Raw genomic sequence first — 14,958 nt, forward strand, 5'->3', positions numbered from 1 at the left:
AGACTGAACCACAACACAATTTAGCTGCCATAGCTCGATGGTATGAAATCATAGGAGCTGTAGTTTGGTAAGTCTAAAAGCCCATTGCATGGAGCCATAGCAATCAAAGTGATGCCAAACTGCATTAATTCTACTGTGTAGATTCACCCTAAGATGCAATGAAATGGAAACACAGTGCTATAAAGGCTCCCCGAATGGGATTCCATCCACTACTTTTATTTTGAGACACGCCAGCGAAGGGAAACCTGCAAAGCGTTCATGCGTGTACATATGCTCTCTTCCCTTTTGTGTATGTGTGTGTCGCATATGACAGATTGTTTTGGATGCCAGCGAGAGCACAGTGTTTGTGACAGATCTGAAACCTAACACGAAATATTTCTTCACCGTCTTGGCAGTCTACGCCGACGTTCTCGGAGAGCCAGCAACCGTCAAAGGCAAAACAAGTGAGTTTGCCCTTTTCAAACGCATCCTCCTAGGTAGTTTTAGCACACACACATACACACACAAACACTCCTGTTGACAAGTAAAGTAACATAGAGCACCAGCAAGGAGAATTCAAACTCAGAAGGGTTTGATTTACTTTGACGTATTCCACCAACTTATGTAGATGTTTCATTGCCTTAGAAAAACATTGCAGGTGTTAAATAGACATCAGTGAATGTGTAAGAATATCTTAGAATACATCTACACTGTAGAATGAATGCAGTTCAATGCTATGATTCAATGTTGTGGATTCCTGGGATTTGTAGTTTGATGAGACACCAATACTAAATTGCAACTCTCTTGATTCTGTAGCATAATGCTATAATACTTTAAAGTGGTGTCAAACTGCATTCGTTCCATAGTGTAAATGCACCCCTGGTTGAAATAAAAGTTAACACAGTATATTAATTATTACTATGCATTGCAAGGGAGATTTTTAGGATATGTTAATTTTAAGCCAGTTTTTAAATTAATGTTGCATTGTTTCTTGTTATTTTGGGGGTGGGAACGAGCATGCATCAGGCTGATAAACACAAAGATCTCTTAAGTTTTAAAATGTAATTTTAATTGTTTTTTATTTTAACATTTACACTCATAATGTAATTTTATTTAATTTCTATGTTTAAATGTATAGTAGAGTTGTGAGCAGAATTAGCCTCCCCCATTTCCTTTGTTTCTTTTGTGTCTTCTGTTTCCTTGGGATCATGGAACAGGAGCAAACAGGACAGGATCCCAGCTCCTGGTCTGCTTTTTGACATCACAGAGTACAAGGCACTCAGCTGCAGGCCCTAGCAGGCATTGGAGCTCCTGTGTGGCATGCAAGAGTGCCCGCGCCTGCCAGGACCTGCAGCCGAGCGCCTCTTACTCTAGAGAGAGTATGTGTGGCATGCAGGTCCAGAGCACCTGAGCCTGCCATGGCCTGCAGACAATCGCCTCTTTTTTGTTTATATTTTGCCCTTCTCACCCCGAAGGAGACTCAGAGCGGCCTTACAGAAAGGCAGCAATTTGATGCCATAAACATACATACAATAAAATAAAGAGTTACATTAAAACCCAAGACATTAAAAAAAACCGACAATTGAAATCAAATTATTAAAATCTCACAATTCACGCCACTCTCTTTGGAAAGAGAGTGCCTGTGTGGCATGCAACAATGCCCATGCCAGCCAGGGCCTGCAGCCGAGTGCCTCTTACTCCCTTTGGAAGTAAGGGGCCCATGCAAGAATGCCCATGCCAGCCAGGGCCTGCAGCCGAGTGCCTGCTCTAGAGTAGAAACACCAGGTAAGAAGAAGCCTCCTTAAAGTGCGTCCCAGGAAGAGGAGCCTGGGTGGGAAGCCCCTTGCAGTAATGGGCCAATAGAAAATTGATCTTTTGATACTGGAGAGTGAAAACACATACAGTAGAGTCTCACTTATCCAACATAAATGGGCCGCCAGAACATTGGATAATAAGGAGAGATTAAGGAGAAGCCTATTAAACATCAAATTAGGTTATGATTTTACAAATTAAGCACCAAAACATCATGTTATACAACAAATTTGACAGAAAAAGAAGTTCAATACGCAGTAGTGCTATCTAGTAATTACAGTATTTATGAATTTAGCACAAAAATATCATGATATATTGAAAACATTACTACAAAAATGTGTTGGATAATCCAGAACGTTGGATAAGCGAATGTTGGATAAGTGAGACTCTACTGTATCTGGCCTCCCAATTTTGGGAGGCTCCCAAAAAATGGATCGGGACCCCACTGAAAGCCGGGACACAAAACGGGTCAGGGTTTACCCCGAATGCACAACCCTAATGTATATGTATTTGCCTCTTTTAAAATTCTATTACATTGTGCCACATCACTGTTAGCTGTCTTGAGTCCCCATGGAGAGAAAGGCAGGATAGAAATAAAGATGATGATGATGATGATGATGATTATGAAATTACATTGTAGAATGAATGCAGTTTGACACCACTTGTACTGCCATCACTTGGGGTTATGGAATCCTGGGAACTGGAGTTTTGTAAAGTCTTAAGCCTTCTCTGTCAAAGAGGGCTGGTGCCTTGCCAAACTACAGCTCCTGTGACTCCATAGCATTGAACTATAGCAGCAAAAGTGGTGACAACCTCAATTAATTCTACAATGCAAATGCACCATCAGATAACAGGATGCCAATTGCTCTTTTTGGGACAGGAGCTATGATTTCTCAAATTCTCCAGGCAGTAGCATCAGTGTCGTTGCCGGGATTGGAAAATTTCTAGGAAATGTAGAGCAAAAAACCTCACCTTCCCAAACAATGTCTCTGGGATTTCAAGTCAATGCATTGCTTAGGACATTTCTTTGCACTGTCCAGCAGCTGCAGGCTAGTTTGGAAGCATTGCTTTGCACCTCAGAGGTAGATGCTTACGGTGAGCCGATGTGTCAGGAGAGGTGTGGATTTCCACACATCTTAAGCGGCTTTGCCAAGAGGAAGCTTGGGAGTAAATTGTTCTTCCTTGACTTGTCCATTTGATTTATAATCCGGCCTGGAGATATTCCCCTGAATGGAAGGCTCAGCCAATGTTTACATGCGGCTTTGTTATCACAAGGTGGTTTTTATGGCATGGGCATGGGATTCGGGATTACTGCGATCATCCCATAGAATTATGGATAATGTTGGAAGGAATCCTGAGAGTCTGGTTCCCTGTTGATGCAGGAAATCTACTGACAAGAGGACATCCAACCACTGTTTTAAAAGCCACTAAGAAAGTAGGGTCCATCTTCTAAGGCAGTGGTTCTCAATCTGTGGGTTCCCAGATGTTTTTGGCCTTCAACTCCCAGAAATCCTAACAGCTGGTAAACTGGCTGGAATTTCTGGGAGTTGTAGACCAAAAATATCTGGCGACCCCAGGTTGAGAACCATTGTTTTAAGAGAATTTCTTCCACTGGTGAGCAGTTCTTACTATCACGACATCATTGGTTCACCTTCAAAATTACATCAACAGATCGGAGAACTGCATCAAAACTAACTAAACAATTTCCAACAAGGAGAAAAGAAAGAAACTATACTTAGTGCTGAATAAAAGAAAAAGCACAGTTATAGGATGGCTTGAAAAGAGTCCATGTGAAAGGAATTTAGAAGTCTTAGTAGACCACAAGATGGACATGAGCCAACAGTGTGATGCAGCAGCTAAAACAGCCAATGCGATTCGAAACTGCATCCAGAGGAATGTAGTGTCTGTCAGGGGGTTAATCAGCTCTGAACCACCCTGATTTATTGGTGAGCCAGGCCTCTCACCAATCCATCCTTCATCAGACTGCTCAAGCATCCAGCTTAGCAGCACCAACAAACGACACCACAGTCATAATTCAGCTGAACGCAGCGGTTCTTAGGCTTTATTATATACAAAATATTTACAGTTACAAAGTCCATCGCTCATAGGGCTCATGCTTTCCTAAGCAAGGCAAAGCATGACCTTACTCTTTGCCGTCAGCGAAGCTCTTTCAGTTGGCAACTCCCACATTCCAGAGCAGAATGACGAACGTCCTGTCTGCCCTCTGAGACCGGAAGGCTTGACCTATTGGCTAGGCAGGCTATCCCTCAAACTGGCCTGCCATTAACCCGTGTGCTGCTAGAAAGCATGCTGGAATACACAGTTGCAAAACTCCAACAGCAAAACACTTGATTCAACATTTCACCAAACACCAAAATACACCAACAGTGTCCAGATCAAGGGAAGCCATAGTCCTATTCTCTTCTGCTTTGGTCAGACCTCACCTAGAATAACCTTGTGTCCAGTTCTGGAAAAAGCAATTCAAGAAGGATATGGACAAGAGGAAAGGTGTCCAGAGAAGAGCGGTCAACTTGATCAAAGGCCCGGAAACTTTGAATCCCTCAAAGAATAGTTTAAGGGGCTAGGTTGTTGGCCATGAAGTGATTTATAGTTTCCAAATCGCGGCGTCACTGAACCACTGGAAGCTGGATAGCAAGTTCCCGGAAGCAATCAAAATACTGCACAGTCCTTTCACCCCATTTATCAGCAGAGTCAACTGACCTTATCTACACACACTGTTCAGTAAACTCACAGATTCAGCTTTTCATCCAAAATTTCCAGAGGCTCTAATCTTCACTGTTACAATATATACAAGTATATAGATACTCATTCCTTGTATTTGGAAATAATCAGAGTCATCAGATAGTCAACTACAACATAGGCAGATATTCACACTGAGTCACAAAGGAGAGAGAAAGATGGATTGTGTTGTCAAAGACTTTCATGCCGGGATCACAGGGTTGTTGTATGTTTTCCGGGCTGTATGGCCATGTTCCAGAAATATACTTCTCGAACATGGCCATACAGCTCGGAAAACATACAACAACCCCAAAGATGGATTGTTTGATCCTCCTTATATAGCCACCTGCTGATGGGTCATCCATAATGGACACTGGCTGATGCAACCCCTTTGCAATAACCCTCACTTAGTTATGACTCGGGCATTACCACATTCCCTTAGTATTGCATCATGACATTCACAGTCATATCCGGGTACTATCAGTATTATTACATGTTCATCAAACAGTATTTCTATCTCACATAGGGATGTTTAGCCTAGAGAAGATTGAGAAGAAAGATGAATATCCATGTTTAAACATTTGAAAGGACGCCACATTAAGGAAAGGGCAAGCTTGTTTTCTGCTGACCTAGAAACCTGGATGATGGGTTCAAATCATAGGAAAAGAGATCCACCAAAACATTAGGAAGCACTGCCTGACTATCAGAACTGTTCAACATTGGAATGTGCTGCTTTGGAACATGATTGATTGATTCTCCTTCTCTGTAGGTTTTTAAACAGACTAAATGGTCACCTGCTAGGAGGGCTTGGATTGTGTCTTTCCGTGTTTCAGAATAGGATTGGACTGGATGGCCTCCTGGGATCTTTTCTGATTTGAGGATCCTGTGATTCAGGCATAGGCAAACTTCGGCTCTTCAGGTGTTTTGGACTTCAACTCCCACAATTCCTAACAGCCTACCAGCTGTTAGGAATCGTGGGAGTTGGAGTCCAAAACACCTGGAGAGCTGAAGTTTGCCCATGCCTGCTGTGATTCTAAAACCTATATGGCCGTGAAACTGGAAGAAAGTCCTTTCTTGGAAATTGCAAAACTTTGGCTGGTACATATGTCTGTATATTCTTATCTTAAAGCATCCATTCCTCCGGTGACCAATTTCCGGGTCATTGAAGAAGGACTTTCAAGCCTCAAGGTCGCCTGGACTCCACCATTAGGGAAACTGGAGGGCTATAAGATCTACATCCCCAAATGTAAGTCGGTCAATTGAAGCTTAGATGGATTTTTGTGAACGTTTGTTCAAGAAAATTGGGCTTTTTATGGCTAGAGAGAACATGGTTGAGGCTTTTGAAGACCTCTTCAAGGAAGGCACTTAATCCTTGGGTAAGTTTTCTATTCTTCTCTTTCAGTTTACAACCCAGTTATGGAACCCTCTCTTTTACTAGTCCAACCTTCTCCCAGTACAAACCCCCCCCCCCCAGCTTTGCATGGGATAAAATGAATCCACCAACAATATTTTGAGAACTTTTTGAGACTCATCTTATGTGATTTGTGGCCTTTGCTGCTTTCTGTCCCACAGCCAACAAGACTGGGGTGACCTCCGAGAAGATCCTAGGAAGCGGCTTCTCCTCACACCTTCTGGAGAACCTGCAAGAGGATAAGGATTATACCATCAGCATTTATGCAGTCTACCCAGAAGGTCCAAGCCAACCAGTGTCAACAATGGGCAGAACTTGTAAGTCCTCTCCTTTGGGCTATTCTTCAGACATGCTTCCGAAATGCATGCAGTCAGTAGGGGAGTGCTGTTGCCCCATTCGCTATGATGAAGAGCCATCAGGACTTCCATTTTCCTTTTGGTCACCACATTTCTGGTCTTGTTTTTTATGGTGTCATAAAATACTTCCCCCGCAATTTGCAGTACCTAATTTCTCCACTTACCGCTCTAAGCTGTTTTCAAACTGCTTAAATAAACAGTGAGCTGGGCTCGACAGTTGGGTGCTCACCCCGACTGGGCTTCAAACTGGCCACCTTTTTCTTGGTAGATCTTATTACTGCTGGTGATTTAACAGCTGTGCTAAAGCCCAGCCCAATGAGAGCTTTGAACATCAGGTTGTCTTGGATGACCAAAGCCAAATTCTTCTAGCCAGCATGAGGATATTGAGAGTTGTAACCCATAAAAACCCTAACTTTTATGAAGTTATATCGATTTTGTCATATTTATGTAGTATTTCCCTCTTCTCTCATTTAAAGTTAATACACAGGTAACTGTAGCCAGTAGAGCAGTGATGGCCAACCTATGACATGTGTGTCAGCACTGACACGCCTAGCCATTTTTGCTGACACGCTGCCGCATGCAGATTGATTGGATGACTATGTCTTTTGTGGCCAAATTCGGTGTGATTTGGTCCAGTGGTTTTGTTGTTTACTCCATGGGAATTATGCACATTACATTATCATTATATCATTCTATTATTATTCTATTATTATTGTAGTATATTATCATATTATTACTATTATATTATTATTATATTATTCATTGCTCATGACTACATTGAAACTACAATAGAGAGAAATCAGCGTGGAAACTGCAAGAGGTACCATAGATTGTTGTACATGGAAATAATGGTAGTAAATAGTTTTTGATTTATTAGATACAGTTATATATTACAATTATATATTTTTGTTATTTAAACTATACATATTGCGAAATTATGGGTTTTTTTCTCGAAGTGACCACCCAAGTCATGCTAGGTTTTTTGGTGAATTTTGACGCACCAAGCGCAAAAGGTTGCCCATCATTGCAGTAGAGGGATCTTCAACATGTTCTTTATTGTCTTTTGCAGTGAAACTATTGCCCGTAAAACACATCTGGCTCCAAAATGAGACAACCAATACCATCCAGGCCAGATGGACGCAGGTCAGGGGAGCATCTGGATACAGACTGACATGGGTGTCTTCAGGTGGGAAAGGCCAACCTGTATTTCCAGGAGTGTCTATCTATGTATCTAGTATCTATCCATTTAGCTATCATCAATCAATCATCTCTTTATAATTAAAGAGGGACCAGGAAAGCATCAACTGTTGAAGGATGATATGGGAAAACAGAGAGAAACAGACAAAGAGAGAAAGATATAATGGAGTTTCCTTCTCTGGAGGTTTTTGAGTAGAGACTGGATGGCCCTCTGTTGGGAGGGCTTGGATTGTGTGTTCCTGTACGGCAGAATGGGGTTGACTGAATGACCATTGAGGTCTCTTCCAACTCTCTTTTGTGTCCCCATGTATTTGTCTGGGTGCATCTACACTGTGGAATAAATCCAGTTTGACACCACTTTAACTCAATGCAATGGAATCATGAGAATGGTAGTTTTGCAAGGAGTTTTTTCTGCCAAAGAATGCTGGTGCGTCACCAAACTCCAGGATTCCAGAGCATTAAGCCAGGACGATTATAATTGTGTCAAACTGTATTAATTACACAGTGTAGGTTTATCCCCAGTCTATTTGGTGGTTTGTACCTATGTAATTGCTTTTGATCGGATGATGAACCTAGGACAACCACGATTCCTGAGAACTTTAAGCTGTGTTTGGAAGCAGTGATGAGTTGGCTGCGAGCGAGTAGACTAAAAGTGAATCCCGCAAAAACGGAGATACTCTGACCCAGCCAGCCACCAGAGTTAATCCAGTCACTGCCTGACATTGATGGGGAAGTTCTGGTTCCGTCTGTGACTGTTAAAAGCCTTGGGGTTGTGTTGGACTCATCCCAGATCACTACTATAAGTAAGCAGGCCTTTTTTCATCTTCGCCAGGCAAGGAAATTGGCATCCTACCTTTCGACAGAAGCATTGGCAATGGTAATCCATGCAACAGTCACCACTAGGTTGGATTATTGTAACGCCTTATATGTTGGCCTTCCGAAGACAAAACCCCAGAAGATCCGAATGGTCCAAACTGCGGTGGCCAGGCTGCTAGCGGGATCATCTATATCCCATATTACACCAATTCTGAAACAACTGCATTGGCTACCAATAGAACATCGGATCTCTTACAAGATACTGATCCTGACATTTAGAGCTCGAAATGGCCAAAGACCATTATATCTTATGGACTGCCTCATTCCTTTTTTCCATCCGTGGTCACCTCAATCTTCCCAGGAAAATCTCCTATACGTACCGGGCCCTAGGGAGGTACACCTGGAAGCTACAAGGCGTAGAGCCTTTTCGGCCGATGCTCCAATTCTGTGGAACTCATTGCCTCCATATGTTAGAGCAATGTCGGAGTTGCGACCTTTTGGAAAAGCGCTCAAGACTTGGCTGTTTGGTTGTGCATTTAAGTGAATCAGATCTAATTTGCCAAATAGTCACTGTTGAATGTTTTTATATTGTGGAATGATATTTTAAATTATAAGTCACTCGGAGCATGCTGGTGGAGAGCGACTAATTAAGAAATAATGTGAAGTGAAGAAGTGAAGTGAAAACAACAGTGAAGATCTTGCAAGATCCTGAACCCACATCATGGTGCAACACAACACACAGGTTGAATGCCAGGATTTTGCAATGGAAAAAGTGTGCAGCAGCAAGGACTACATAATACCATGGAGAAATATGCAATCATCTTTTGTAAAGAGAGGGAGTTTGTTACCTGAGCTATCACCTGAAATTTCAAATGGCTCCAGGAGCATCACGCAATTCACTTGTTCCTCCCCTGCATGCCCAAATACCTCTCAGCAAAGATTGCTCCTCCTGGGACTCAGAAAAAGAACAAATGAGCTATACACATCATTATAAATTGTTGCAATAGCACATTTCCCTTACAAAGCATGCATGTTGTTTGCTTAACCTCTGTGCCCAAGAGACACCAGGTGCGTTTGCGTTTCAAACAAGAAAAGAGGCTTTGTTTGGTTTTGTTAAAATAATAAACCAGGATGGGAGGGGAGGATAAACAATACTAACATTGCAGCATCTTTGAAGGGCTGAGTAAAGAGAGCGCGGAAGTACCGTAGCCAGAAACATGAGGATATATTGCCATCTAGCGTAGGATTACATTTATCTGGCTTTACTACAGAGGTTGTGCATCCCTTGTTCAAGACCAGAAGTGTTTTGGAGTTTGGAATTTTTGGATTTTCAAATGCCTTTATTTGCATTTACATACATAATGAGATATCTTGGAAATTCAAGTCTAAACACAAAAGCAATTTATGATATATATACACAGTAGAGTCTCACTTATCCAACATAAACGGGCCGGCAGAATGTTGGATAAGCGAATATGTTGGATAATTAGGAGGCATTAAGGAAAAGCCTATTAAACATCAAATTAGGTTATGATTTTACAAATTAAGCACCAAAACATCATGTTATACAACAAATTTGACAGAAAAAGTAGTTCAATACGCAGTAATGCTATGTAGTAATTACTGTATTTACGAATTTAGTAAATATCATGATGTACTGAAAACATTGACTACAAAAATGCGTTGGATAATCCAGAACATTGGATAAGCGCGTGTTGGATAAGTGAGACTCTACTGTATGTATATAGCCTGAAGGTATGCACAATATTTTTCATAATTTTTGTGCAAAAAACAAAGTTTACCCACATCAAACCACCAAAAAGCAGAGATTCATTCTCTCAGACAGCCATGTGCAATTCCAGACAGGAAACAATCAGGGCCAGCTAACACCTCCCAACAAAGGATCCCCCAAGCAGAAAGCAGACAGGCTTTGAAGCTGCAAGGCTTATCAAGGTGGCCAGTTGCAACATTCACACTTGCTTCAAGCAGATAAGAGTTCTTTCTCCCACCCTGGACCTTCCACAGATATATAAACCCCATTTGCCTAGTTTTCAACAGACCTCGCAACCTCTCAGGATGCCTGCCATAAATGTGCCATAGAAATGTCAGGAGAGAATGCTTCTGGAACAGGGCCATACAGGCTGGAAAACTCATAGCAACTCAATAATAATAATAACAACAATAATAATATTTCAGCCTGTGAAAGGAAACTGATGAAACCATTGGTTATACCCTCAGCTGCTGTAAGAAAATTGCACAGACAGACTACAAACAGAGGCACAACTATGTGGCCCAAATGATTCATTGGAACTTATGTCTCAAGTACCACCTCCCTGCAGTAAAGAACTGGTGGGATCACAAACCTGTAAAAGTATTGGGAAATGAGCACGCAAAGATACTGTGGGACTTCCGAATCCAGACTGACAAAGTTCTGGAACACAACACACCAGACATCACAGTTGTGGAAAAGAAAAAGGTTTGGATCATTGATGTTGCCATCCCAGGTGACAGTCGAAAAACAACAGGAAAAACTCAGCCGCTATCAGGACCTCAAGATTGAACTTCAAAGACTCTGGCAGAAACCAGTGCAAGTGGTCCCGGTGGTGATTGGCCAACTGGGTGCTGTGCCAAAATATCTCAGCCGGCATTTGGAAACAATAGACATTGACAAAATCATGATCTGCCAACTGCAAAAGGCCACCCAACTGGGATCCGCACGCATCATCCGAAAATACATCACACAGTCCTAGACACTTGAGAAGTGTTCGACTTGTGATTTTGTGATACGAAATCCAGCATATCTATCTTGTTTGCTGTGTCATACAATGTTTTTGTGTCAATAATAATAATAATAATAATAATAATAATAATAATAGAAAAAATGGCTGATTGGAGATTCAGATCCTAGGCTATGAAATCATAGTCCAATACTCAATATGTCATGCTGACTTCTCAACTGTTTTATCTAACTATAATTGTCTTGCTTTAGCTTGTTAAGCTGTATCATATACTTTTGAATTATCATTTCTATTGTTTCTATGGTTTAAAATGGTGGAATTGATTCCATGCATTGAGAGACCCTTTGTGTCCTAAAAAGGGGATGGCACGGAGTTTTTCCACTGATGTCATTTCTCTCTGGGTTACAGAAGGCAGTGTTCAGAACGTCAATTTGGGTGAAACGTACAGCTACTACATGATCCAAGGTCTGCAACCTGGGGCCGAATACACCGTCACGGTTAACCCCATCTTCGGCGCCACTGAGGGCCCCATAATAATGGCTAAAGCAACAACTTGTAAGTAACTCTCCACTTAGAGTACTGTTACTGCACCAAAAATGTGCCGCAGAGGCATGGAATTCAGTCTGATGCTTCCGCTAACTTCTTTGTTCTTTACAGTGTCGTCAAGCGCTGTGCAGATTCTGAAAGCAACAGATATCACCACCAATTCCGCCTTGGTTTTCTGGAATTCAGTCCCAGGAGCAGCGGGATACCGAGTGACATGGGGGCCGACTCCAGGTAATCAAGGATAGCTGGGAATATTCCCAAATCTATAAGACTACACTGCCTGATCTTTTATTATTTGGTAGGACCATAATGATGTCTATGATTCCTGCAGAAAATGTCAGAGCGCGCGGTTTGGATAAACGCACATGCAGCGGAAGATCAACGAAGAATCACTGGTACCAATAACGAGGCTGAAGCCTGTTTGGCTTTCTACAAAAGATTTACTAACAAACGGATGACTCTCAAGATGATATATACAGACAGAGTGCAGAGAGGCAGAGAGCAGAGACCAGAGAGATAACAGATAACAGGGAGCTATTTATAACCACCTCTGCTGTCTGATGCAATACACAGTTAACTCTTTACATACTCGCATAGTGGACAGCAGACAGTGCATGATGCAATCTCCAGCTCACATTGCACCACTATAACTCAATTACATTTAAACAACTCTATATACAATCATTCCCACTTCAACAGAAAACACAAATAAGGCAGGGAAGAGGTTTTTGTTGTTTATTCATTCCGTTGCTTCTGACTCTTCGTGACCTCATGAACCAGCCCATGTTGACCGTTGCCACCCCCATTTCCTTCAAGGTCAAGCCTGCATAGAACTTGGGTTCCAAACCTTGGTCTATTTTGGTCTGGAAGCCAAGTCTAAAGCAATCACACTTTGGATAGATATATTGTGAGATGAAACGACACACGATAACATTTGATAAAGTGGAAGACAGTCGGGAAAAAAGAAGACTGCATTAACAGTAGCTCAATTCAAGGAAGCCATAGCTTCAAGTGTGGAAGACATCGTTTGAAGTTGATGGCTCTTGGAAGTCTCTCACTCATAAATCAAAACCAGTTGGATGGCTCCAAAGGCATTAGTAATGAATGAAAAGTAATGCCTCCACCTTTGTTACTTGAGTTTGGATGGGAATATTTTAGTAAATCAAACAACGAAATAATCCTTAGAATGTGCTCTTGAACCATCACTATTCACTTTTCCACATCATCATCAAACAATTGGATACATTTCTGCCAACGATGAACCAGTTTTCTGGAGCCATCACGGAAGAAGTCGACACTCTGTTTCCGCAACCGGCATCTCACAGGACCCATCGTGCACAGATCTTCCGATAGCCAAGCAAAGCAATAATGTGACACACACGTTCTTGTGAAATGCCAATTATGCTTGAAATTTCTCTCTGAGTGATACAACGATCATCCTGAATCAATCTGTCAACCTTTTGCTTGTGAAACTCAGTGGTTGCTGTCACAGGACATCCAACTCTTTGTTTGTCATGCAAGTCAGATGTTCCCACCTCAACATCTGTAAACTTAATCACCTAACGACGCACAGCACTCACATCAACACAATCCCCATAAACAGCCGGCATTCTCTGATGGATCTCCTTTGGAGCGACACCTTCTCCTGTCAAGAATTCAATGACTGCACGTTGCTTAAGTCACATTCACCGACCGTCTGTGCAGGGTTCCATACTTTGCGCTTTAACAACACAACCGTTCAATGCTAAGGCTTCCCCGTCTGCGCAGGGTTCAATACTTCGCACTTTAACAACACAACCGTTCAATGCTAAGGCTCCCCACCAAATGGAACTAACTGTAGAGGAGAGTCTACTGAATAAGCCAGGACCTGCTGCAGACTAGGACTGCCATCTGTTGAGGAGTTACCAAGGTGGAGGAATTACTTTTCATTCAACCCCCATAATACCTGTTTGCATCTCTTTTTGTGTTTATTTTTAGGAATTTGTGGATCAATGCATTCAATACTATGTGTCTGATTTCTGCATGTTGAAGCACCTTTTCTCAACTCATTTTCTCTCTAAACCATCTTGGAATATTGAAATGCCACTACAAATTCTGGAGCATTTAGATATCTGATAGAGAACAGTGCATGGGTTTGGACAATTTGGTGACTTGGCTTCAAAATGTGGACAGAGCGGAATCCTGGCAACATTTCTGGTGTCCATTGTTCTCTCTCCTTCCATTGTTCATTGTTCATTTTCAAGGGACTGGTGATTATCCCTGAGCATTGAGAGGGAAGCGCAGCAGGGGAAATGTTGCTGCTAAAGGAGAGATAAGATAAGCAGAGATAAACAGATGGATGGATGGAGCAAAGACAAGTCGGGTCTGCTGTGTTTCAGTATGTTTGCCTTTGCTGTTATCTTCCATTATCTGGGGAAACAGCAGCAGATGGAGTGGCCCAAGCTTTCGTGGTTTGTTTGACCTTGCAATGAATACATTGGCTTGCAGGGCTGAACTCTAAATTTACCTTCCATAAGCACAGATTCAACCATATAGATATATATGAAACAAAGCTATATATTGTCGTTTTATATAATGAGTTTCAACAGGGATGCATGTAAGGATTGAAATCTAGGTCGTCTAGGTCCCACCACTGAGAAGGCCCTGCCTGCCATGTTTCCTGCTGAGATAAAGATGCTTCCTATACAGAGAATGTGTCGCACCTCAGGTTATCTTCACCTTGCTTTATACACCAAACTGCACACAGGTTGAAGTCTTTTTAGTTTATTAGAAAATAGAAGATAAAAGGTTCTTTATAAGCAAAAGTAAAGTTCCAAAAAATGGTTACAAAACAAAGTCATAGAGAACAAATCCAAAAATCACGAGGAATAAACAAGGTCCCAACAGAGCATGACAAAGTCCCAAGAACATGAACACAAAAGCTGCAAGGTAATCCAGGAAAACGAGAGCTTGCTTCTTGGTTGAATGAAAGTTGCTTTGACAAAGGTTTGTCTCCAAACACATTGCTTTAATATCCTTTGCAAAGCATGAAAGCATTTCTTTGGCCTCTGACCTCCCTTTTGTTTGCAATTCTCACACTCCTCCGAACCCTGAATTCCAAACGGTCAGCTCGATCTAAGGAACCTTTCTCGTCAAGGTCAGCCTGCTCGTTAGTTTGCTGAGCCTCATTATGAGACTGAGAACTGTCCTCCTTTTCCAAGTCTATTTGCACCTGGCTAGTTTCAGTATCAACAACATCATTCCTTGCTGTGGGAAAATGAACTAGCACTCCTTGTTCCTCATCTTCTACAACAGGGACATTTTGAACCTGATTGTGAACCTGAATCCCATCATCCTCATCAGAGTCAATCTGAGGTTCCAGCTG

General features: G+C 41.9%; 1 protein-coding gene across 7 annotated transcripts in view; it reads left to right on the forward strand.

Annotated features, from left to right (window-relative positions):
- Positions 1-14,958, forward strand: part of LOC103278810 (collagen alpha-1(VII) chain) — a 127,488-nt gene that overhangs the window by 35,683 nt on the left and 76,847 nt on the right. For all 7 annotated transcript variants that reach the window (XM_062983326.1, XM_062983325.1, XM_062983330.1 and 4 more), the window contains exons 8-13: positions 314-443; positions 5,660-5,776; positions 6,103-6,258; positions 7,367-7,483; positions 11,457-11,603; positions 11,706-11,825. In XM_062983326.1, the coding sequence (XP_062839396.1) occupies positions 314-443; positions 5,660-5,776; positions 6,103-6,258; positions 7,367-7,483; positions 11,457-11,603; positions 11,706-11,825 (787 nt within the window). The remainder of the gene's footprint in view (positions 1-313; positions 444-5,659; positions 5,777-6,102; positions 6,259-7,366; positions 7,484-11,456; positions 11,604-11,705; positions 11,826-14,958) is intronic.

Source organism: Anolis carolinensis, chromosome 5 (genome assembly GCF_035594765.1).
Source record: "Anolis carolinensis isolate JA03-04 chromosome 5, rAnoCar3.1.pri, whole genome shotgun sequence".
Classification (NCBI taxonomy): Eukaryota; Metazoa; Chordata; class Lepidosauria; order Squamata; family Dactyloidae; genus Anolis; species Anolis carolinensis.